This window comes from Pelodiscus sinensis, chromosome 9 (genome assembly GCF_049634645.1).
Source record: "Pelodiscus sinensis isolate JC-2024 chromosome 9, ASM4963464v1, whole genome shotgun sequence".
Classification (NCBI taxonomy): Eukaryota; Metazoa; Chordata; order Testudines; family Trionychidae; genus Pelodiscus; species Pelodiscus sinensis.
The window spans coordinates 38193106-38220373 of NC_134719.1; the positions used below are offsets into that span (position 1 = coordinate 38193106).

The following is a 27268-nucleotide window of genomic DNA, read 5'->3' on the forward strand; positions in this document are numbered from 1 at the left end:
GCACTGGGAGGATCTAGGGATGGGGCTAATATTGGGGACTGGGGGCTGGCACTGGAGGATAGCTTTTTGGTTCTACTGTGCATGTTGGGATTTGAACTGGTAACGCAGAAGTGATGTTTCATAACTCCGTGACATTCCTTTTATTATCTTTGTGCTGTATATTTTACTTCAATACCAGGGAGGAAGGGTTCAATTTTAGGATACAACATAAACCATTTTCTCTTATTCATGTGCTACCCTTCAAGTCAAATAGAAGTTAATGCAACTCGCAAATGAAATAAACGAATTTTGTTGAGAGACCCTCAGTCAGAAGAAAGCTGTATTATGTGTTCATAATTGGGTTAGCTGAGTGTGCATAATGTATTCTTCAGTGTGTTGCGGGGTTTACTGTGGGAACTTTGTAGTTCAAACAGTTTGTTGGAAGTAACCAATGCTTTGTACAGTAAAGTAATTTTCTCCCTGACCATAGTCAAGGAATATGCGTTTTTAGTGGATAATGCAATGTCTGTTCATTTGCTGTGATCGCTCTGTAAGAGACTTAAACTATCAAACTCTTTGCTTCAGTAACACTGGCATATCAAAATGTGTGTAGCTAAGTTTTACTGTGGGGATAAATTATAAGAGCAAGAGAGCATCCTGTAGATTAGTAGCATAGTATGTGCATGTTACCATTTACAGACCAGGCCTTTATTACCTGATTTCTGCTGTCGTGGCTAGCTTGTTTGTGTTTCCTGGAGTTGTCTACTGAATTAATGGTGGTTCTTGGTTTGTTTTCTGTTGTAAAAAAACCTTCTGAGGTTAGTTATTCCAAATGATAGAATGGAACATACTGCATTAAGGTCCCAATTCTGGCCTTGACACACACTTGCAGCTCTTACTCTTCCAAGGACTTCACTGGATGATGTGTGTGCTGCATATCTAGAGTAAAAATATAGCTCTAAAAGTATGTCCTCACTGAAAGAAGAAGAAAAAAAGGTGTGTGTTCTCAACCTGGTGCTTAGCGGGTTTGGCATAAAATAGCAGTGAAGATATGGCAACTCTGCTTTTAACTTGAGTTAGCAGCTCAACAGAGTTGGCGAGTGCAGTTTCCCCCCATGCCTAGTGTCTGTAGGGATGTAGTATATGGGCGCCTTGGCTGAAACTTTTTAGCAGTGGATTTGTCTCTCCTGCACCTTGTGCTGCAGGAAAATAGTATCTCAGGCCCCTTGGCCACAAAAGAAGCATCATGTAGTGTGTGATTGCAGCCCCATTCATTCACTGCATGGTGTCATCTGCCATCCCTGGTCCATGGCCATTCCATAATGGAGTGGTCTCACAGCACCCTATTTACCCCTTACCACCCTTGATTGTAAAGACTAAAGATTTACTGGTTCAAACCCTCAACCCCAGTGCAGCTTCAGTGGAACCAGGATGTATCGAAACAATGTATTACAAACATCCTTTCTCTTGTGGCATTTAGTTGGTCCTTCCACAAACAAAATCCCAGCTGAGGTCAGTGGGACAGTGAGTTTGGACCAGTCTCTCCTATCATGCCTAGCACTGGCGGTGAAGCCACAACTCACAAAGCCTGCTTTGTGGCTTTATGTTCTGAGATCATTACATACAGTTTCTGCTGTCATTAAACAATCGCTGTCAGATATCTCCTCCTTTAATTATGAAAATTCAGATGGATTAAAATAGAAAAATGCTTAAAATTCATAATTTCAGACAACCAAGAAAACTAAAAAAGGTAAAATGAAAACCCCTTTAAAAAAAACAGGTATCTGTTGAAATTAGAAACAAATAAAAAAAATTGAATGAATTCTGCCCAGCCTACTTATGAAATAGAAAATAGGGGTTCTCGTAACCCAACCCCTAATTTAACATGCTTGTTATTTTGGGAAAAAAAAGGGGGGGGGTTTGGCCTCTTCCCTACATTTTAATTCCTAAGTGCTGTAGTGTTTTTGAAAGACACAATTAGGTCATACCTGATATGGCCAAAAGGGTAATTTTGTGTCCTTTAGCTTTACCACATATTGAAGTTTTGGAAGTGAGGCTAATAACTGACTATGGTCTTGCATTTCTCATAAATGAAACCTGGATGTTCAGTGCTATCGAATTAAAATGTATGTGTTTACTGTTGGCTAGGTATTAAGTGAGTCATGAATCAAGATGATCCTGGGGAGGAGGATACAATCTCTAGCATGGGAGACTGGAGCTAATTAAGTATGTTTATCTCAAGTATAAGTTTTGGGAAGAGGAAAGGATAGGCTTAAAGGTGATATGCAAGGAGAAATGGCTCATAAGGCTTAGTGACATCAATATCCTCTCCAAAGATGTTCCTTCCAGGAATTTAGCTGCTAGGACAATAACAGGACTGTCCAGAGTGGTGATATGGTTCTACTGCAATAGCTTGCCCCACTGTGTCCCTACTCTTTTTAGTTGAGATGGAGGTCAGAAAGGTTTGGATTATACTTTTATACACATATCAAGATTTATGTGCTACAGTTTGGTTTTGAGAGGCTCCTGTCCATCAGGAAGAAGGATCTGTTTTGATACTCCAGTCAAAACCAGGTAGGTTCCAGATGTCCAAGAAATATCGATACAGTAGCTCTAACTATCCTCTTTATGGCTTTATCTCACAGGTCATCTTCGTTTTATGGATTATTTGGGATGGTTGAAGCAAGAGGTAAAATCATGAGAGCATTGATGGTAGCAATCTCCTACAATGCCCAACCCTTTGCATCATAAAGAACTGGTGAAATATAATGCGGAATAAATATGGGAAGCAAAGATAAATTTCCACATAGTCTTGTATAATGGAAATTTTAAGGGTCGTGGCACTGCTTGATCAGTTTCTCCAGTTGGTTACAGAGGCAGTATTATAAAGCAAGTCCTAGAATGGCAGATATGACAGTTGATCTGCTAGGCTATGTCTAGACTGGCATGATTTTCCAGAAATTCTTTTAACGGAAAAGTTTTCCGTTAAAAGCATTTTCGGAACAGAGCGTCTAGATTGGCACGGACGCTTTTCCACAAAAGCACTTCTTGCGGAAAAGCGTCCGTGCCAATCTAGACGCGCTTTTCCGCAAAAAAGCCCTGATCGCCATTTTCGCAATTGGGGCTTTTTTGCGGAAAACAAATCTGGGCTGTCTACACTGGTCCTTTTGCGCAAAAGTTTTGCACAAAAGGACTTTTGCCCGAACGGGAGCAGCATAGTATTTCTGCAAGAAAACTGACAATCTTACATGAGATCGTCAGTGCTTTTGCGGAAATTCAAGCGGCCAGTGTAGACAGCTGGCAAGTTTTTCCAGAAAAGTGGCTGATTTTCCGGAAAAACTGGCTAGTCTAGACACAGCCCTAGAGTTTGACAGTGTCAATGAGGCCTGTACACTAGACCAGGCAGGTCTGCTTAAGGTACGCCATCCAGCTATGCAAAATGCATAGCTAGATATATTTTAAACTAAACTGTCGTGGCATCTATGCTGTGGGAGGCCAATGGGAGCAAATACTCACGTTGGCTTCCCTTACTCCTGACAGATTGAGGAGTACCGGATGCTGGCGGGAAGCTGCCCTCAGCGTTTGATTTGGAGGTCTACGCTAGACCCGCTAAATCGAATACTAGAAGATCAACCTCCAGAGAGTCAATCTATAGTGTAGATACATCCTGACTGAAGTTCTAAAGAAGTTTGCTGTGCTGCAAGCATCCTTTATATTGGAACATAGTCCTTCAGAACTTGTTTTAGACTAATTGTGCACACTGAAAGCTCTCCTTCCTCCTGATATGGTCTGCATTTTGATTCATACACATTCTTTTCAGGTTACATTATAGTTTAACCTAATTATCTAAAAGCTTCAATGGTTATTGAAAACTTTAAAAATTGGAGGTTCATTTTAACTTGAGATTTTGCCCTTTGAGCTTCCTAGCTTCCTGTGAATTATGCAACTTTACACCAATAGAGCTTTTGACCTGAGAAGAGAGTGTTTGAGACTTAGGTTGCATGATAAATGGAGTGTGGATCCTTGTGAAGTGAACTGTAGGAGGTGGAGTTTTCCCCTATACTGGCTGCAACTACCAGCTACATTATTGGCAATATTTCTCCCTGCCTTTCCCAGGGCACAGCTGGGTTTCAGTCTCACAGAATTGCAGCTAAGCCCCTGTAGAGCTACTCTTCATCTTGCTCCTGCTAAACACAGAACTTTGGTTCATTGGGGTCTACTGGGGTAACTTGTATATTTGTTTTCCTTCAGTACGTTGTAGTTATTGTGTTCAGTTTTCTCATTCTTGGTCCTTCACTCATTGAAGGAACAGTGGAAAAAAATTTCAATCAAGATAAGAACTTGCACCTAATCTCAAACAAAAACAACCCAACAGCAACAAAAATTCCTCACTTCAGAAAAGAGTATATTACCAAAGGTCGTTGTGCAATCCCACAACAATAATTTGCTCCATGACTAGAAGATTTATCTGTTTCCATATTTGCTGCCAGACAGATTTATCATACTTGATTCAGAAATTGCAATAGGTCTGAAGGTAAGAGCAGTCACTGGAAGGACTAGAAGGCTCATTAGATAGAAGACCTTACCTCATTAAATATCTCATATTTCACCAGACCTAACACTCAGTTTTGGCATCTATAGTAATTAGAAGAAACTAGCTGCTCACCAGCCTGAAGGCTGCTGATCCACGCTCCCTGTGAAGGCTTCTGCAGAAATGAAAATTTAGCCTGCAGCAAAGATCCTTTCTTCCACACTGATTAGTTCTTGTAAGGTGGAATACAGGAATCTGGAAAGTTCCTGCATAAAAGTTTCATTACCTTCCCTCTGGATTCTCTTTCAGAGAAGGTACAGATCACAGCTGTGTGTAGTCGTTAAAGACCCCAATGCAATTTTCTCAGGTGGCCTGGCCAAATTCCAGTTTGGATAATTGCATTCTGTATCCAAAAAGTCCCCCATGTGTCATGGTGATAGTAGTGTGTGAGATTTTGTTTTTGTTTTTTGGCAGAGGGAAATCCATTTCTGTTCTTAAGTGCAAATAACATGGTTCCAAAGAGTAACTTTACAATTGACAAGATTATTTATGTTAACAGTTTAATTCTTGTCTGGATTTTGTGTCAGACTAGTAGTTTAGAAATTGTATTGAGCTGCTTGGTTTGTATACAATCTAAGATTAACAAGGAATTACTGGACTTTCTTAATTGAGTTTAATATTACTCAATATTAATATTCAATATTAATATGCTATTGAATCCTATACTTACTGTAGTATGACAACCAGATTTCAAGCACATTTTAAATAGCTATTTCTAAATAACTTTAACTTTTCTTTCTTTTTTTTTTTTTTTTTTTTTTTTTAAAGCTTACAGAAGAGATTGGAAATCTTGAAGATAAAGTGGAATGTGCCAATAATGCTCTGAAAGCTGACTGGGATAGATGGAAACAAAACATGCAACATGATATGAAAACAGCATTTCTTAATATGGCCGAAAATAATATCCACTATTATGAACAGGTAAAACAAACATTTTTGTTTTCTTTTTCTTGCTTTTTATTTATTTTGATTCATCTTAGTAGTCAGTGCATTGTTTTTAAAAATAATTCTGTGTTCTTATTGAACTTAAGTTCAAATTCAGTATTTTTTTGTTGAATTGGTCAGTAATAGTAATACTTGAGCCCAAGCATGCTGATCTTGAGTTCTTCATCAACAGAGGGCAGTCTTGTTTTACTAAGCACAAAAATTTGAACATATATTTTTTCTGTTCAGAGTAAACTGTAATGTTTCATTGGGTTGCATGAGAATGGTTCCCAGAAAACTCTCACTCATATACATGATTTTGTATAAAAAGAAAAGAAATCTTTTAAAATTAACTCCCAGTACTTCATGAACTAGAAGAGATTTCTTTTATACTTCAAATTGCAAACAAGCAACAGAAACAACAAAAATAGTGATAAAATTTGGGGGGGAGGGAATTACAGGGAAAATATTATACACTTCAAAAATAAGTCTAGTAAAGGAATATCATTTATATAATGGTATACAACAAATAGATACATTGGGATTTTACATCACTGAAGTCTCTCTTAATCTGGAAAGAAATCAAAAGGTGTCATCCCAAGATTTATCAGCAAATGTATGTTTTCTAATAGTCTTTGCAATAACCCCCTTTGACAAGTATATACTCTCTGATTAAGGAGAGTAGGTATACATATTTATAAAGAGAACTAGAAAATATTTGGCAAGGTTTTTGGAGTATTCTCTGTCACTTTTTCATGATCAAAAATCATATTAGTCTCAGTGTATATTTTGTGGAATCCTGGTAGGCTAGATATTTAAAGTCCACTTTTTTCATCTTTTGTTGTTGTTGTTGTTATTGTTGTTGTTGTTTTTGATTTAAAACCTTTTCTTTAAATTGAAAATTTTCTGTAGCCCAATAAACTATTTGATAATTTGGAAAGAAATCATTTGATTCCTTTATTGGTTCAATTTTGACACTTTGCAATCTCCTTTTTTTTTTTGAACTTATTGTAGCTTTCCCTTAATGGACAACTGTGTCCTGATTTTACAAATCATTGCAATAGAATGTAATTGACAAGACAGAGCTCCTGATAATCAAGCCCACTTAATTAACATATTGTCCATTGGAGGCATGGTCATTGACAATCTGCTGTTATGTATTAAAATCAAAGTATTTGCTGAAATAAAACTGTAAAGTTTTTTGGTATCCTCTTTTTCAATCACCTTATAACCTCTGACTTTATAGTTAACATTTGTACATATTCTTGATGTAAAGGAATAATTTGGTCAACTAGTGATAAGTTAAGACACATATATTGTCCCTAAATTCTGTTTCATGAAAAGAAATGGTCTTATTTTAGTTAGGATTTAAATTTAAATATAACCCCCCCCAAACGATTAAACAGATTATGAACTTTAGATGGTGTAAAAGAAAATTGCATCAGTAACTATGAACAGGCTTTCACAAAAAGTTGCCAGCTGACCCGATTGGTGCATTTTTTTAACATGAACTGGATATTTAAATTGTTGTAAACAAAGTAATTTCAATTATAAATAATTGTGTAGGATTGCGTTGTTAAGAATCTTCTGTTACAGCTCTCTAAGTTTTATGATCATAGAAGGAAATTCCATAGAATGTATAAATTACTCTAATTAAAATATTTTACATTTTTGATATGATTTGTAGAAAATGTACTGCACATTAAGTTAGTCAGGAAGTCCTAGGGATGTACAGATGAGATTTTGGAACTTCTGTTTTAGACTGGCACTTACCTTGAAGTAGCTGCGGTATCTGTCAGTGTCCTGTCTACATAGTAAACTTGTAGTCTGCTCTTAAAAATAGTGAGCAAATAAACACAGTGATGTTGCAGTGGCTGATCAGGAATGAGATCAAATAATCTTTTGACTATAACACTATAAGTAGTAGGAGCTGCCTATGGTCTCAATCACAATAGAAATTCTACTTCATTCTTTTTTGAATTCCATTTCAGTTCATTGAGACTTTGGTGACTCTTAGTTGTACTCACAATCCACTAATTGCATGTCTTAATTTTTTGTCCCTCAAAAAAAGGCAGTAAAAAAAAATAAGTCTTAATTTGTAGCTTGTTATTTTTCATATACAGTATTACTATTTGGGGAGCCATTGTGTGCCTAATTCAAAGGTTATCTTTATTTTAATGTTGATTTACTTGATTTAGCAGAAAGCCAATTATTCCTTTATATGGGCAGAATAAGAAACAACTTTTTCTCCTTGATGCATAAGTTAGCTCATTCTATTGCTTAGCTTTTAAGTTCTTGAACAAAAAAATCTGTCTCAGTGGAGTTTCTAATTGCTCCAGCTAATTCATTAAGAAAATTGTACATACTAACTTTTTAGTAAATATACTGCATGTGAATGATGCCCTGTTGACAGCACACAAATCTGATATATATATAGATATAAAAAAAATATAAAAGGAGTGAAATTTTGCCATGTTTCCCAGCAGCATACCTTAATCCTTTTCTAGTAGAACCACAGAGTTGTTTAAATGATAGTTTAGCATCCATGTCCATTCAGTCTTTTGCAGTTTTGCCGACACTGCCACCAAAAGGTACATCTACACTTCAGCGCTATTTCGGAATACCTCTGGTATCCTGAAATAGCTATTCTGCATCTTTTGAACAAGCCCATTATTTCAAAGTATTTTTTGAAATAACGAGTGTAGTCCTCTATCCCTGGAAACCTTGTTCCACAAGGATTAAGGGACATTTTGGAATAGTGGTTTGTTTTTTGTAATTTATGAAATAAGCTATTTCAAAATTCACTCAAAATAAGTTACACAATATGTGTAGATCAAATTGCATTGCTTATTTCAAGCTAAAGGTGGAGTGTAGACGTACCCAAAGAACGCCAGTAATGATAATGTTTTGTGTCATCAGTACCTGCCCACTAAAAGCAACTGCTCAGCGGTTGCTGCCATTCAGAAATCAATAAATATCAAATACAGAAGTTATTAAACACATCATTTATTGTAAAGCTTGTATCTTCCCTTATTAATATGCCAGAATTTGATCTCACTGACAATTTAAACCACTCACTGACATACGCTACCTGATGGTAAAAGTTTCATTTCCACCAACGTGAATTGGAACTCAGCTGGTGACCATGCATTCTATACTTAAATCATTGAATCCAGTGAGGGATGTAAAAGCCTGTTTAATCTGTTAACTTGGATACTATGGACAGAGATCTGCTCCAGCCCATCTGGGCTTGCCACGCAGTTGGGCTGCTCAGGCCAGGACTCGCCTACCATGGTCAGGGAGCTGCTTGGGTCGGGCCTGCCGCACAGCACCATTGAGGGCTGGAGTACCCTCTTCCCCTAGCGCAGTGGGCCCAGGTGGGCTGGAGCAGCCTGGCTGGGCTGTCAGTTAATCGGTTACCAGCAAAGAACTGCTGATTACTCTTATTACTCTTCCACCATCAAAATAGCCTTGGTAACTCATTCCTTCTGGAAAAGCCTAAGTAAAATGGATGCACTCTGGAGTGTTAGACACTCCCTTAAGTAGAGGTAGAATTCCTTTCATAATGTACAATGACAAGTGATATTTCATTAATTTGGGCACTGAAAAAAATATTTTTTCTTCTGCATGAATGAGCCTTCGTTTTAAAAGGTAGCTTCTAATTTTACGTTTTTCCATTTGTCAAAACACTCCAATCTTGTTTAGCCTTAGCAGATTAGTCAGAAGCAAATCTAGCTTTATTTTTGATAAGATAGTCAGATCTTTACCAGTCTGGGCTTTGCTTGCTCTTCACAGCAAATTTAACTAAAGTTCTTGTGCTAATTTTTTGTTTCTTGATTCAAATTTAAGGAAAAGTTTTGATCCACAAATGTCTAGGTGCTGTTTAGTCTCAAACATGCAAAAATCCACATATATAACAAAGCAATTTCTGTCCTCCAACTCCAAAACTTTATTCAACAGGAGTCCCTAGGAAAAGTTTTACAAAATGAATTCGATTTGTAATGTACCCTGAATGTCTGTCTTCATATCGATACATTTGGCTAGTCAGACCATTGTATAGCTATGTTAGCTGTATATGTATATTCTTCACTTCCTACCAAAGGAGCTCACTTTATAAGCTTAAAAAAAGCTTTGTGTGTGATTTAAAAAAATTTCAAACTTGATTAAATCAAAATGTGACTTCCTCTAGGAGACGGGATTCTCCAAGAGGGCAGTTTTGATGACAGATTTTACCTTCCAGCTGCCAATCATTTTAACTGTAGGAATTAAAAGTAAAGCTCTTTTATTTATAAGTGGCTTTTTCCTACCTCTTTGTCTCCCACACTCTTTTTTATGCTATGGAACTGTACATGCTTAATCATCTTAAAAAAAACCCCTTAGCCTACAAAATTACCCTTCCCCCCAAAAAATGATTGTGTAAGAATGGCATTAGCCACTGAAAATAAGGGATATAGGAATAGAAACAATTATTCATTTTTAAAAAAACTTCATACTGCTCCTGCTATTATTATTATTCACTCTGATTTTATATTTTCTTGTGAATTAGACATGCACATTTGTTTTAGGTTTAGATAAAGTAACATTATTTTTATATAGTTAGCTTTTTGCTGTGATCTATAGTAGTTTTATGAATAATTGGATTTGAAATGGCAAGCCCTATACATGCAACTTAAAAATGTTGGGAGGAAAGTTCTCTGCCTTCCTGGTTGAAGCCTGCTGATGATCCTTTAATTAGAATGTCCTTTTTCTCTCTACCTGAAGAACAAAATAAAATAAGTCTAGAAGAATGGTTAAAAAACACATTTTTAAAGTAATGTGATTTTTATGTAGCTAATGTTTCGCAATATAAAAAAGCATAATCTTAAGGCACATAGACCTAGTTTTGTGTTAATTATAAAGTCAGTTATAGCACCGCAATGCAGCCTGACAACAAAATGAGCCACAGTAGTTCCTATATTTTGCAAGAAAAATCATTGTGTAAATGAGAATAAATTAAAAAATTAATAACACACAACTAAAGATGCTTTACATCTTTGCTTGAAAAAACTTCAGTGTACTGCTTCTGTCAAGATGTGCAAATGTAGTGTGAATTAGTTTAAAACCTTAGTTTTTGTCTCAGTTTGCAGTGATAATACCATGTCACTCCGATCTTCCAACCAGCGCTGCTATTCATATTTATACTAAAAGATTTACCCAGCATTCCTCAGGTCCTTAACTCAAATAAGTTTTGTTTTTCTTCATTTAAATCATTATTCTAGAGTGGGGCTGGGGATGCGGGGTTCAGTATGCAGACTGCCCTGGAGAGAGAGAGGACAACCCCAGCCCCCTCTCACTGTGGCAGCTTGGGGCCGAGCGAGAAGTGCCTGTCCATGGCTGTTGCAGCGGGAAAGGGAAAGGGATACATGTCCCTAGCTGGCAGACAGATAGGCACAAAATAGCTGTTCCTTTCTCCATCTCTGGCCCCTTGCTATCTCCCCCTCCCCCATCATTCTGCAGTATAATTCCCTCCTGCCAGACCCACTTCCTTTCCATTTTATGAGAACCAATCTAATTCCATGCACATCCTATTATCCTGGCACAGCCAAACTCTGACCTTGCTTTAAATTATGATGAGAGGAATCTACGTATCAGATGTGGTGGTCTTAGCTCTTACTGTTCAGGAAGAGTTCTTGAACAAACACTTACAGATGGATGGACAAACAGATGCACATTTCTAAAATATATAGTCAGATTTCACACATAGTTGTAATAACTGAAATCTTTAATCACGTGGATAAAATCTAAATATTCAAAGAGCACTGATTTTAGTATAAAAAAATAATAAAAAACACTTTGGCAAACAGCATACAGCACATATCCTGACTTTGCACCCTTCTCAGTCCCCAGAAAAAGTCTGCATTAGCCTTCCAATGTTCCACTGACATAAGTCAGTCTTGGCACAGGTGAATCAAAGTGGGGAAACGAATCCCAGAACCTAGCATCATCATTAGAAAGTATTCTTCAAGTAGCGACCCCTGGTTTCTTTATACCAAGAGGAAGCCTCCTGCTCAAGCATCTCTAATATTCTCAGCTGCTGTGGTATTATATCAGAGAGAGGCAGAGAGAACCTGTAACAACTCCCTTTATTAGGGAATTTATACAGATTCAAAACCATCCTTCCACCCTGAAATCAACTATCAGCCACAACAGATCACCATGTCCTTTTATTATTGTTTTTGATGCTGCTTTCCTCATATTCAATACTCTTTCACTATCTCAAAAGTAACCTTTCCCCAGTCTAGTCATTCAATGCAGAAATGCAGCTCTTCACATGAATCCAATCTAATAGTTTCAGGGAATTATCAAGAAAGAATCAGAGGAACTCTACACACAGGGATTCTCTAGTCTAGTGCAAGGGATGATATAAATCACCTTATAAATACAAACCATAGAGTCACTGGCATATTCTCCAGCAATCAAGGATCTGTACAGGATAAGGCTTCTGAATATTTAGTTTTGTTGATCTAGGCATTTCAGTACTAACCCTTTCAGTCTTACAATGTCTTTTGACCCCAGGTTTCCTTCAATTTTTAATTTTTTTTTATCAGTCGATGGTTCCAGTCCCTTGTATTAACTTTCATCCATCCCATTGCACTTTGTCCTTCTGTCAACATTACATGTGACCTGTTCACCATTCCATCTACTTGTTTTAATCAAGGAATATCAAGACTTGGTCTCTTTAAAAGAAAAAAAAGCCTTGAAAGTCATGAGATTTCATGACTGACTTGTGATAGTATTTCCTATAAATGCCAGATAAGACAAAAGCTATAAGTTCAACCTTTTTACTTCTGCTGAGAAATGGTGAATGCTATTTTTTTGCAGGCATAGTAAACTACTGTGGCTTCAATAGCTTATGCCAAAAGTTTTTCACACAAGGAGTAGTGCCATTTTTTTCAGGGCTATTGGAATTAATACTAAGTTTAAATAAATTGAGCATTATGTTCAGTATTTAATAAGATATATGATTTTGCCTATAAATGTTAAGAACATTTACTTACTATCAGTTTTGCATATTCTTCTTGAAGTGATAGTGTGTAAAGGAAGTAGTAATTAAGATGTGTTACTCTTCTATGTTAAATGATATTTTGGTAACAAAACTAAATTTCATGAAAAAGTGCACCATTTCATGTTTTCATGTGCAGCATGAAAGGTGATACCACAACATATTGGAAGTACTGAATGTTTGCATATTCATAATGACTAATTCTAGGTGGCAGAAATGCAGAAAGTTTGAAAACTTTGAGTGGTGACTGACGTAGTTGGCACACATAGTGAACATTGATCATAGTTTTTCCAAGAGACACCTTACTAACAGTCATCTGCAGTTTAAAATGGTTTGCCAAGCAACTTTGTGTTCTGAGATACCAACATTCATGCAAATCAACTTGAGCCAAAAAAAAAAAAGAGTTTTTGGATAGTATGATACTAATATGTACAATATTTGTTCCTAAAAGGAAAAACTGTTTGCAAAATTAAAAATAGATTTTGCAGGAGAGGTATAGGTTTGTCCTAGAAAAGCTACATTTTTCCCTTCTCCCTGGAATTCTATTCCTTAGTACACACAAATCTGTGACTTCTATGAGTGTTTAGAAACAAATGAATTGGATTTAATTTAACAGAGAAAAGATATTAGCTCTCCACATATGAATCCCTAGAGATTGCTAAGGAACTATAACTGACAGTTTGATGTTGCATTCATTTTAATTTCATGCAGACTATTTGGAAGACATCTTTGCTGTAAGTAAAGGGAAAGATTAAAGAAGAGCATAATTGATGGAAAACTCCTTACCACATCATATCTTTTGCTAATATGTAGACTTACATTGCTTGCAGTGTATGCATGTCACTTTCTACAGGTTATATTTATTCATAGCTCAGAATGATGGCTAACAGTATATTATTGATCTGTCTAGGAAATTATATTTCTCATTGTAGTGTGTGTGTGTGTGTGTGTGTGTGTGTGTGTGTGTGTGTGTGTATGTGTAGATATATAAAATATTTTCTTATTTTCTCTTTAGCTACCCATTTTACCAAACTCCCATATTCCCTATTCATAAATATCTGCTTTCTTTAAGTGCCTTGCTACCTGGGAATCCTTCCTGACATCTCAAACAGTAGATCTTCACTTGGAAGAAGGTTCTGAAGATAAGCCTTGAATATATTTCTGATTGATATTCCTCTTCTGTGCAGTTTCTGCCAACCAAAGAAGTGCTCTTCATATGTTATCAGATACATATATGAAATAAAACTGTAATAATCAGTGACATCTGGAAAACCAGCCTATTGAAAACTCAGGTATTCTAGTGTCCTGACCTACATTTTTTGGATCATGGTATATATTGCTATATATTGCTCAGTAATGATTTTACACACTTTATGCAAGTATTTGCATATAATTGTTTTCTTAAATATTGTGTAATTTGGATACAAATATTTTAAATATCTAAAAATGCACAATTTTAATAAAATTTTTACTACAAAATTTGTTTTAATTTTCTTTACTAGTCATTAACAATTAATTTGTTCATGCTTTGTTGCATTTTATGTTTAAGATAAATTCACCACATTTTGTAAAACTACATGATTTTCAAGTAATTGATCATTAATTTTTTTCAAAAGATCTTATGCTAAGGTAGAATTTTATGGATGTTTTGAACCAAGCTGATGGTACATCAAAAACAACTTCATTTAGAAATACTACTTTTTTTGGGGGGGAGGGAAAGGAGATAATTTCTGGTAGTCTCAGAAAACTGCTGACTGACTTTGGAGGTCAAAGTGTCAGTTTAGTTATTAGGAGCCATTTCAACATGCATTGGGAATTTTGGAACTTGGTTTATACAGAACTTAGTACATACCAACTGGATATGGACTTCTTAAAGTGTATATAGGAGCTCTCTTGACACTAAAATATGAGTAGATTTTGCCGTAACAAGAGAGAGATGAATAAAGTGTCGAACAAATATTATATTTATTATTGTAAGATCTTAGAGCAACAAAATAATACTTGATGCAATGCAGTTGCATTCCACAATGCTTTATGTGGCACAGAAGAGCAATTCACATCAATGTGTGGTGTGTGAAAAGTTAAACAAATGCTCTATATTATTAATCCTACATTTAAAGTATTCAGATCCACTTGATGTTTACTAAGGAGTAAAAGTCAGCTGTATTCTGCACAAACTTCAGTTACTGGATTGGCTCAAGGTATGCCTCATGTGGAGCAGCCCACGTTAGGTTTGGTATTGCTAAACAATAGCCTAAGCTGTTGATTGAAGTGCTTTATAAACAATTATGAAAACCAACAGTGATTTTGATTTTAGGCATCTTTTCAGAAAATCATGTGCAGTGGCTGACCTTTCACATAATAGTGGAATTCTTAAAAAGTAAACGGCATTAGTGCCCTGTGTTAGTCAGAACACAGCTCAAGAAATACATTTTTAACACAGCCTTGCCTGGTAGAACATCGATGAAAGATTCAAGAGAATGAGCATGTAACCAAAAACATTAAATAGAATGTGAGTAATTTAAGCTTGAAAGAGAAGAAGGATGCAATGTGATATCTGTGATTAACAGAAATGGTTGAAATACTTGCAAACCTTGTATGTATTTTCAACAAGGGATTCTACAAGTGCTGTAGAACATTCAGGAAGCTTCTTTATTGGGCATCAAATAGCCACAAACTTATATGAAGGATGAACATCACTACATTTGAAACTTGAAGATCTGTGTCTATTTGTGTCTCTAACCTCCATAATAAAGAGTGGACATTGGCAACAGTGCATCAAAACAGATATCAGACACACTTAGTACTTTAACAAATTTTGGTTTTGGTGTATTTTCATACTTTGTTTTTCACTTAATTATTAATATTTAACAATGCTGTGAATTATGATAGGAAAAACAGGAGTCATCAGTTACATGATGCTTCTTCATACCAGTAGATTGCCGCCTCCTATGGTTGGTTTGTTTATTTTTTTCAGTTGAATAATTTATAGCAGATCTGGTTTTTATGATTTACAAATAGCATTATTGTAAAGGAGAAATAATATCAGTTCATCATTAAAATATCACTACTGTTGTTGTATGATATAACATACTAATTTGAATACAATTTGGAATCCTTGACTTTTTGGACAACTTATTGGGTATTTGGCCTTATTTCTGGACACTTAGCTTTCTTTTGTGTTGTCTTAATTTTTCTTAGTCTATAATGTACAATATGTTTCAACTACTCTGTTAACACCCTGTCTTAGTCTTACATTTTCAGATTTTGCCAGCATCCTATATTTTGGGGTATTCTGCACTCCTTGCCACAGAATTGTACTGAAGAATCTAAGTTTTTACTTTAAACAAAAAAATGTTTGTATATTATAATAATGAACATAACCTTGACCATCTGAATAGAATATAGAGAGACAAGGTGAAGGAGGTAACCGCTTTTAATTGGACCAACTTCTGTTGATAAGTCTGTCTGTCGCTTACCAACAGAAATTGGTCCAATAAAAGATATTAGATTTCCTATTTTGTCTCATTAATAATCTTGGAACAATACAGCTACAGTAACGCTGCATGGATAGATGCAATGTTGTATTATTGAGTCTGAGGGCAACCTTCTATGATATGGTTTTAAGTACTCATCTCCATGCATTTTCAACTCTGAAACTTAAATGAGAATTTTAACTATTTTATTGCTGATTTTAAAATAAATAACTAGCTAATGTGTTTATAGCACAATCCTAAATTATCTCCTACATCTTCCTGACATAAAATCCCTTACCTCACACTCTTGAGCTTCCCTGGACATTTAACTTCAATGCCAGTGACATTTCTGACAACTATGTTAAACTTCCTCCTATTTCTTAATTTTTCATTGTTGTGTTTCCTGAAATTGATTTTGATATGGCTTAAGACCAATTGTTCCTATTAATGTTGCTAAGATCATTCTGACTTTTGTGAGCTGGCACACGGAAGAGAGTGTACTATGTAAAATGTGGGCCATCTATCCAGTAGTGTGCCAGCTACATTTTTAGGATTGGCTCTTCTCATCATAGAAGTTTCTTTCACCACAGCAATGACATTTGCTAAGAATGAATAAGTAGTCTTTCACAGGATGTTAGCACTTGAGTGACAACTTAGCCATTCACTAATAAAAAGTGCCCATTAAGCCACTGTGAATATTTGCACAAATGCTTTTAAAAACACAAGTCCATATGACAGCAAAAGCCTTCTACTTTCCAAAGGTCACCATGAAAATCTTAACGATCTTCAGTTCCCTCAGGTAGCATCCTGACTGAATCGAAGAGCTTTATAGGATGGGAAGTCAACAGCCTTAGATTGCGTTTGACCAACAGGTGAATAACCAAAGCCAATGGTCCTTTGTAAACAATTCCCTGCCTCCATTCCTTCATGGTTCATATCCAGCGCCTATAAACAAATAGCATAGTCTCTTTTTCTGAGCTGTTCTGAAAGTATACGGAAGCAAGCTGGAGAGAACAAAGATATGATGACAGTGCTTTTACATCGCCAGAAGATATAGATTTATCACACGTCACCAGAAACTGAAAGAGAGATGCCCATAAACTTTCAGGGAGCCAATTTAGGGAAGTATTTATTCACACAATGCACAGTCAACCTATGTACCTTGTTGCAAAAGGATATTGTGAAGGTATATGAGGGTTAAAAAAATGTCTGTTAGCCAAGTTGGTCAGGGAGAGAACTCCATTCTCCAGGTGTTCGTAAATCTCCAGTTGTCAGATGCTGAGGCTGGACAACAGGACGGATCACTCAAAATTGCCTTGTTCTGTTTATTCCTTTGAAGCATATGGTCAGAGGACAGGATACTGGATTAGATGGACCATTAATTTGTCCCAAGATAGCCATTCTTATTTTATTTCCCCATCTATTCACCAGTCAGGAGGTACCAAAATTTTAGAGAACCTAGAAAACTGTAACTGTATTGTGTTTCAAAAGCAGGTGATATTATATGTATAACTAAGGAAATGCACAATTGAAAAAACATCTTGTTTAAAAAAAAATGAATGGAAATTACTTTATCCAAAAAACTTTTTCATTAAAAATATTTATATTTTGTGTGCAGGCAAAAAGATCTGATCCTTTTTCAAAAATTTTGATCTCATCCATAGCATATTAAACCCCCATATTAAATCTTTTACCAGACTATCACTTCTAGTAGATTGCTTAAGAATTAAGTTATGCTCTGTTTGAATTAATATTTAACCAAGAGTGTCAAGTAAACTAACAAGTGTCAGATTCCAGGCTTAGAAAGTTGAATCTATTGCTTGCATTCAACAAACAGTCTTGTAATTCTGATTATGTAATATATCACTCTTCAAACAGCAAACCATTTTAGTCAGATATAATTGTTTTTTAGGTAATATAAATAAGCTTGTTGAATCAGAAAACATGGTGGTTTCAGTATGTCTAAGTGAAGTATATGTTTGAGTCTTAAGGTGAATTTTAATATTAGAAAAGCAATGCATGTATTATTTTTCTAATTGGAAAGAAGTGTTTTGATTACTTCTCGATTTTTTTTTTAAGGCTCTGGAAGCATGTTTATTTAAATTGTAAATTAAGATTTTTTCAGTAGTGAGAAAAACAATCTATATCTGAGCAGAAGCTCCATATGCACAGAGCAACCAGTATGTTACTCTTTCAAGGAAAAATGTATATTCAGTTAGGCTACGTCTACACTGGCCCCTTTTCCGGAAGGGGCATGTAAATTTCGCGAGTCGTCGTAGGGAAATGCGCGGGGGATTTAAATATCCCCCGCGGCATTTAAATAAAAATGTCCGCCGCTTTTTTCCGGCTTTTAAAAAAGCCAGAAAAGAGCGTCTAGACTGGCCCCGATCCTCCGGAAAAAGTGCCCTTTTCTGGAGGCTCTTATTCTTACTTCAAAGTAAGGTTCTCTTCAAAGTAAGAATAAGAGCCTCCAGAAAAGGGCACTTTTTCCGGAGGATCGGGGCCAGTCTAGACGCTCTTTTCCGGCTTTTTTAAAAGCCGGAAAAAAGTGGCGGACATTTTTATTTAAATGCCGCGGGGGATATTTAAATCCCCCGCGCATTTCCCTACGACGACTCGCGAAATTTACATGCCCCTTCCGGAAAAGGGGCCAGTGTAGACGTAGCCTATATGTTCAACATTATTTGGGGGCTGGGCCAGAAAGTTGAGATCCAACCAAATCCTGACAAGTGCAGAACATCTGATTTTGCACAAAATTCCACAAAAGTTGCATATGGCCCTTAAAAGAAACTAAAGATATTTGTTAAACAGTCCCAAATTTTTTCAGCTTTGAAAACAAATATGCTCTTGACTGTCTCAGATGCAATTTTTTCATTTCCTGTACTTCTAACTGAAGTCGCCATTGCAATAGAAATTATAAGTCTGCAAACTTGAATAAGTCTGAATTTTAAAGTGTTAAAAACAATTAAAGACCACATTTATAAACAAGGATTTAAACAGAAAATCCACTTTGTGTCATGCTTGCTTTCTTAGTAAGAAAAATTATACCCCCAGACTGTTGGATTGGGTCTCAGCTTCTCTGGAAGTAGCCTTGAAAAACATTGGTCTGTTAGAAAAACAAAAGAGAACAAATTTTAAATCAACATCATAAATAACTGAATGCTTCATCTGATCTGAACAGGGACTATATCTCTTTATCATGGTCTTTTTTCTCTGAAAGTCCCAATAAAAATGACAAGGGCAGACATTTATAGGAATGCAAAGTAAACGTAAATTGGAACCAGCTTCTTTAGAAGGCTATTCACTAGCGATGTGAATGACTAGTCAACTATCCGATAAACAAATGCTTATCAGATAGTCGACACACTAGTCAATTAGTCACTTCCCCTGCCCCTTGCTGCCTCTATCAGAAAGAGGCCAGTAGTTCTCAGCTCGTTTCAGTCCACGGACCACCAGGCCAATCAAAAAAAATTTCTGGACCACCTCCTTTTAGAGACATGATAAAAAAGAGCAGTCAACAAACATTTTGGTTTGAAATTTATTTCTTACTAATAGATTTTTGGATTCTCTTCTCACTGACAAGCTTTTCACTGTTTGGAGTGGTACTTGATAATGCACAACGAATATCGCTTTCCACTGCAATCCGATTCCTCTGTTTGGACTTGACATGCAACAAACACGAAAATCCAGTCTCACACACATAAGTTGATGTAAATGTCAAAAGAAATCTGAGTGCATGTGCTGACAGATTTGGGTAACTCCCGGTCACGCTGGCCCAAAATTTCTCTATGGTAGAGTGCAGGTACATGTCTTGAGCCGCAAAATCATTTTTCAGATCTAACTATTCCTCTTGCAGATCCTCTGGAACACTATTAACATCTGTTGTAAATGGATTTCTGATTAAAGATAATCATCCATTCTTTGTCCTGTCTACCTCCAGAAAGTATTGTTGGAATTCGTCTTGTAGCTTCCGTAAATGATCGAGAATTTGCATCCGAATGGTTTCCTTTTCCCCGAGCGAGGCATCCACATATGGAAATTGAACCAAATTATTGCCTTCGACTCTTACGATCCAGAGTTCCAATTTGTCAAGAAAAGCCTTGATGATGCTTTGGTGAGAGAACAGATTTTCACCTTTCCCTGGCAGCTGAAGATTCAGTTTGTTCAAGATTCAAAAAATATCGACAAGATACGTAAGTTCTAAATTTGACTGCGTCAGTACATTTCAGAATTCCTCTTTCCCTTGAGCCTGGAGAAATAAATCCAACTCCTCTCTCAATTGAAAAACTCTGAGTATGTTTCTTCTGACAACCACTGTACAGAAGTGTAGAACAGCAACACACCAGAGTTGGAACCTATGTCCAGGCAAAATCTTTTGAACAGCCTGGTGTTCAGAGCCTATCATTTGATGTGAATGACCACTTTCACCAACCCTTTGAAAATGGCATTCAGTTGATCAGACAATGTTTTTGACCCCAAAGCTTCCCTATGAATGAAACAATGAACTCGTTACCATTGGAGTACGCTGTTTCACCAGCGTTTGGAAGCTCGATCTTGAGCCCAGTATAGCGGGTGAACCATCAGAGGTGACACCCTCAAGATTTACCCAATCCGGACCATGTACTTCAAAGAAATTGTTAACAATTTCCGTCACATCCTGAGCCTTTGTGGTGGTATCAAGAGTCTCATAAAAAAGAAACTCATCTTTGAAGTCTCTTCAACCATGTATCATGCGAACACCAATAGCTGAGAGCACAATGTGACGTCGGTCAATTCATCCAATTGTATGGCAAACAATGGAGACTTCTTTATTTCATCCACAACTTGTTAACTGATGTTCTGTGATATCTCATTTATCCGTCTCGATACTGTGTTGCTTCCTCGCCAAGAACAAGCCGCACCATCTCTTTTGCATGGGGGAGCACAAGTTGCTCTACATTGGCATGAGGCTTCTTGGCCTGTGCAACTTTTTATGCAACAATGTAGGAAGTGCGCACTGCATTGCTTTCTTATTGTAGAATTCACTTGTTGAGACAAGGCGCTGCCGTTTCTGACCTGATAACCGCCGCTCAAAATAATCTTCATCCTTTTGCAACAAGTTGGGGTGACACTTTTCGAGATGGAGTTTCAGCTTAGCTGGCTTCATGGAGTCATTCCCCAAGACTTTGAAACAAATAACACATTGTGGCAAATCCACGTCGTCTTTTTCTTGACAAGTGAAGCCAAATTTGATGTAGTCCTCTGAATACTTGCGCTTGACATTTCTTCCTGTTGCCATTATAAACAAACTACACCACACCTGTAAAACAGCACATGTAGCACAGGACGAATGACACAGCAACCACTCAACTTGACAGCGGCAGCTACACTGATGCTCCGAGCCTCAGACGGAAGTTACTGGCAACACAACACAGTTGTATCCTAGGTGACGCTATGGATGACGCGCCACGTGCTTGAGAACATGCTGTAAAACAGCCCAACAGTGGTGCCTGCTCACACCGTGTGACTTTGGACAATGTTCCTGTGGACCACTGAAAAAGTCACCATGCACCACCAGTTGAGAACCACAGCCTGCTAAGTGTAGTGGACTAATCAAATAGTCAATGCAAAATTAATTAATTAGACAATCAAAATTTTACATTCCGAGTGTTCACTGCTTCTGAAAATCAGGCCCTCAGCAAGTATTAGTTACATAAAATTAGAAACTGCTTTTGATTAATTTGGCCCTAAATCTTCAGTCCAGGTTCTCTTTTTGCAAAATGAAACCGTTCTAATCTTAGAGGTGAGCCAATGGCTAATTAAATTATTGAAGATGAAAAGTTTATATAAAACTTCACAGAATCATGGAATACTAGGACTGGAGGGGACCTCGAGAGGTCATCGAGTCCAGTCCCCTGCCCTCATGGCAGGATGAAATACTGTCTAGACCATCCCTGATAGACATTTATCTAACGTACTCTTAAATGTCTCCAGAGATGGGGATTCCACAACCTCCCTGGGCAATTTATTCCAGTGTCTGACTACCCTGACAGTTAGGAACCTTTTCCTAATGTCCAACCTAAACCTCCCTTGCTGCAGTTTAAGCCCATTGCTTCTTGTTCTATCCCCAGAGGCCAAGATGAACAACTTTTCTCCCTCCTCCTTATGACACCCTTTTAGATATCTGAAAACTGCTATCATGTCCCCCCTCAATCTTCTCTTTTCTAAACTAAACAAATCCAATTCCTTCAGCCTTCCCTCATAGGTCATGTTCTCTAGACCTTTAATCATTCTCGTTGCTCTTCTCTGGACCCTCTCCAATTTCTCCACATCTTTCTTGAAATGCGGTGCCCAGAACTGGACACAATACTCCAATTGAGGCCTAACCAGCACAGAGTAGAGCGGAAGAATGACTTCTCGTGTCTTGCTCACAACACACCTGTTAATGAATCCCAGAATCATGTTTGCTTTCTTTGCAACAGCATCACAATGCTGACTCCATATTCAACTTCTGGTCCACTATAACCCCTAGATCCCTTTCTGCCATACTCCTTCACAGAATGTCGCTTCCCATTCTGTATATATGAAATGGATTGTTCCTTCCTAAGTGGAGCACTTTGCATTTGTCTTTATTAAACTTCATCCTATTTACCTCAGACCGTTTCTCCAATTTGTCCAGGTCATTTTGAATTATGACCCTATCCTCCAGATTAGTCGCAACCTCTCCCAGCTTGGTATCATCTGTAAACTTAATAAGCATACTTTCTATACCAATATCTAAACTGTTGATGAAGATATTGAACAGAGCCGGTTCCCAAACAGACCTCTGTGGAACCTCACTTGTTATGCCTTTCCAGCAGGATTGTGAACCATTAATAACTACTCTCTGAGTACGGTTATCCAGCCAGTTATGCACCCACCTTATAGTAGCCCCATCTAAGTTGTATTTACCTAGATTATTGATAAGAATATCATGCGAGAGCGTATCAAACTCCTTACTAAAGTCTAGGTATATCACATCCACCGCTTCTCCCTCATCCGCAAGACTCGTTATCCTATTAAAGAAAGCTGTCAGATTGGTTTGACACGATTTGTTCTTTGACACGATTTGTTCTTTACAAATCCATGCTGGCTGTTCCCTATCACCTTGCCACTTTCCAAGTGTTTACAGACCATTTCCTTAATTACTTGCTCCATTATCTTCCCTGGTACAGAAGTTAAACTAACTGGTCTGTAGTTTCCTGGGTTGTTCTTATTTCCCTTTTTATAGATGGGCACTATATTTGCCCTTTTTCAGTCCTCTGAAATTTCTCCTGTCTCCCATGATTTTCCAAAGATGATAGCTAGAGGCTAAGATACCTCCTCTATCAGCTCCTTGAGTATTCTAGGATGCATTTCATTAGATGACTTGCAGGCATCTAACTTTTCTAGGTGATTTTTAACTTGTTCTTTTTTTATTTTACCTTCTAAAACTACCCTCTTCCTACTAGCATTCACTATGTTAGGTGTTCCTTCAGACTTCTCGGTGAGGACTGAAACAAAGAAGTCATTGAGTATCTCTGCCATATCCAAGTTTCCTGTTACTGTTTCTCCCTCCTCACTGACCAGTGGGCCTACCCTCTCCTTGGTCTTCCTCTTGCTTCTAATGTATTTATAAAAAGTTTTCTTGTTTCCCTTTATTCTGGTAGCTAGTTTGAGCTCATTCTGTGCCTTTGCCTCTCTAATCTTGCCCCTGCATTCTTGTGCTGTTTGCCTATATTCATCCTTTGTAATTTGTCCTACTTTCCATTTTTTATAGGACTTCTTTTTTATTTTTAGATCATGCAATATCTCTTGGTTAAGCCAAGGCGGTCTTTTGCCATATTTTCTATCTTTCCGACACATCGGAATAGCTTGCTTTTGGGCCCTTAATGTCCCTTTGAAAAACTGCCAACTCTCCTCAGTTGTTTTTCCTCTCAGTTTCGATTCCCATGGGACCTTACCTATCAGCTCTCTGAGCTTACCAAAATCCGCCTTCCTGAAATCCATTGTCTCTATTTGCTGTTCTCCCTTCTACCCTTTGTGACGCCTCCTGTGCGCCCCTCCCACCAGTAAGTAAATAAGTCCTGGCTTTTCTTTTCGGTTGCACCCTTCTTCGGTTTCCGACTCCCTGGTGTGAAGGGAGGGGAAGGGGGGCCCGGGCCCACCCCCACTCACGGGCCCCAGCCCAGAGCCCTAAGGGCGTGGATTGAATGAGACCCGGCCCGGCTGACGGGGTTCGAAACCGTAATGCGTCAGCCCACCAGCCAATCCAGGCTCTTCCCTGGGCTGCTTCCTTCCCCACCCATGTCGGCGTTACCCGGTGCCCTATGCCTCGGGCGGCTTACCTACCATCCGTCTGTGCGCCAGATGGGGGGGGGGTTCAGTCAAGGGAGCGACGTGTCCTGGTCCGCAAGCCGCCTTCCCTGCCGCTTGTCCTTGCGGAGGAGGCTTCCTCCGTTCCCCTCCTCCCAAGTGCTAGAGCCATTTTTAAAAGTCGCGCTGGGGCCGTGACCCCGGCTGCCCCCGGAAGCCCTGCCCCTCGCGTCCGCCTGGTGCCGCATTGCCGTAGCGATGCGCCGGACGCCTCAGCTGCTCCTGGCCAGTGCTGGTCGCCACGTCACGTGATGGCACCCACTGCGTGGCGGCCGAACAGCCCGGACAATGCTGGATGGTCCCAGGCTGCCCGCTGCATAGCGCGTCCTGGGGCCACTCCCCCATGCTGTGCGGGAGTGTCCCATCACACCTTCCTTAGAATTGTGAACTCTATGATTTCATGATCACTTTCACCCAAGCTGCCTTCCACTTTCAGATTCTCAACTAGTTCCTCCCTATTTGTTAGACTCAAATATAGAACAGCTTTCCCCCGGTAGCTTTTTCAATCTTCTGAAATAAAAAGTAGTCTCCAATGCAGTCCAAGAACTTATTGGATAGTCTGTGCCCCGCTGTGTTATTTTCCCAACATATATCTGGATAGTTGAAGTCCTCCATTACCACCAAATCTTGGGCTTTGGATGATTTTGTTAGTTGTTTAACTTGCTGCATTTCACCACCTAGTTCTCTCTACGTTTTGTATGCTGATCATAGAATTCAGTCCCCTGCACTCATGGCAAGAAGTGTTCTCCAGAACATTCCTGACAGGTGTTTGTCTAACCTGCTGTGAAAAAATCTCTGATTGTCACATTTTTTGCATGGGTTATAAAATTCTTATATACATAAAAAAAGGAAAACTCTGTATTTGAAATATATATTCTGTTTGAGAGCATAAGGAAATCTTGTGGGGTTTTTTTTCCATTGATTTTTTTTTTTTTAGTTGAGGGAATCTAAGATTAAAAAGGGGTTAATGTGTAAAGTTACAGCGAACTGGGTCTGAAAGGATATAGTTAATTGGCAATAGCTCTTAACAGAATGTGGTTAGGTTTAGTGACAACCCAGGGGGAGAGAACTCAACTTTATAAGCCAAATTAATAGTGGCAGCTTGACCTACTAAAGTAAGCTGTTCAGTGTGTATTGATAACTCCCAGGATGTTGCCTTGAGCTGCAGTTGTTTTGTTACCAACTCAGAGTGGAAAAATTAAAAAAAAATAGAAAAGAAATACGGTGGGGCATATTCAGAAAGACTTATCTTTCCCAGATTAACATTGATACTTACAGTATATTTTGGTTTATGTTCTGTCTATTTCATTGTAGAGGTGGTTTTTTTTTTTTTTTTTTGGCTGCTTCTGTTTTCTTCTGTTCTTTCCTGATGTTTTAAATTCACAGCATCCATCTTTGTCCACTGTTTCGGCATTAACCACACACTATATTGATACTTAGATTCTAAGATGAAATGATGCAGCTATAGTGATAAGTCCTTCTGGGTGCATCTACACTATACCTGTAGGTCAAAATAAGGTATGCAGTTTGAGCTATGCAAACTGCATAGCTTATCTCAATCTAATTTCAAAAGGAAGTGCTATTCCAACAAGTCCCTTAACCCTCGTGGAATGAGGGTTACAGGGATGCTGGAATAGCATGCATGTTAATTTGAAAATATATTTTGAATAACAGGCACGTTTAAAGATGCAGAATAGCTATTTTGGGATACTTCCAGGATCCTGAAATAGCGCTGCTATCTAGATGTAGCCTAAATGAGGAGAATGGTACAATCCTCTCTCTACTGGTAATAGGTACCCCTAATGTAAAATGAGTATGCTACTCTTTTTCATAATCATCTATCCTAACACCCTGTAGTGAGACCAGCTGGCCTCCCAAGGACCCAGCAGCGGAGGAATCCTGGTAGGCAGAGCCAAGCCTTCTCGCCCCTCCCACCTGAAGTTAGTGGGAGGTACAGGAAATATGAAAGTTGGGCCTGGAAGTTCAGATGGGCCACAGCTGCTGGAGAAGCCAGATGCCTCCTGTGGACTCCCAAGTTGGAAGACTGCTGTAGAGGTCAAGGGAACTGAGAAGTGGCTAGGGCCATTTACAAAAGTCACCAAGGAACTGCAAACTCTGAGAGAGAGAAAGAGAGAGAGCAAGAAAGAAGCCTGTTTTAACAGCCTACTACTCCCAAGGCATTTAGGAAGCTGTTAAAAATCAGCTGTTTCTTTAAAAAAATAAAATTCTCAGAGGCTTTGTCTACACTGCAGCGTTTTTGCACAAGAAGTGTTTTGCAGAAGAGATCTTCCGCAAAAACTTCTTGCGCAAAAGTGCATCCACACCTCAAAAGCGCATTGCAAAAGTGATGTACTTTTGTGTAAGACAGCGTTCACACTGCAAGGACACTCTTGCACAAGAAAGTTCTGATTGCCATTCATAGAATGTCCATCAGAGCACTTGTGCTTTTTCTGATAAGCTCTTTCAATAAGTATTACTAACCTGTTGAGCGTCCACACATGCCTTTTTGTGCAAGAACTCTTGCGCAAAAAGGAGTTATTGCTCATAGAAAGAGGTATACCTACACCTCAAAAAGCCCTCTGTTCTGCTGTTTATTGTAAAATTTCTTGTGCAAAAATGCACTTGAGGTGTGGACAAAAAGGGCTGGTTTTGCGCAAAAACCCTGTAGTGTAGATATAGCCAGACCTAGAAAACACATTAAAAATTGTAATCTAAGGCATCTCTGAACAGAAAAGAGGCTCCAAAGAAACCAATTCTGATAAACTGAGTAGAAACAATTCTATTTGATTACCTCAAAATGAGCCCTATGATTCTAACTGAAGACACAAATACACTTTACATCTTTAATACACCGCTTTTCCATTATTGAACTGTACTTACTGT

At 38.0% G+C, this 27268-nt stretch overlaps 1 protein-coding gene across 3 annotated transcripts in view; it reads left to right on the forward strand.

The window, feature by feature from the left end:
• Window positions 1-14015, forward strand: part of SNX7 (sorting nexin 7) — a 64234-nt gene extending 50219 nt beyond the window's left edge. For 2 of the 3 annotated variants that reach the window (XM_014571910.3, XM_006119841.4), the window contains exons 8-9: window positions 5339-5491; window positions 13609-14015. In XM_014571910.3, coding sequence (XP_014427396.2) covers window positions 5339-5491; window positions 13609-13689 — 234 coding nt within the window. In that variant the 3' untranslated portion in view covers window positions 13690-14015. Of the gene's footprint in view, window positions 1-2624; window positions 2899-5338; window positions 5492-13608 lie in introns of those variants that run through there. The other variant, XM_075936595.1, reaches the window with a different exon arrangement.
• Window positions 14016-27268: the final 13253 nt, after the last annotated feature.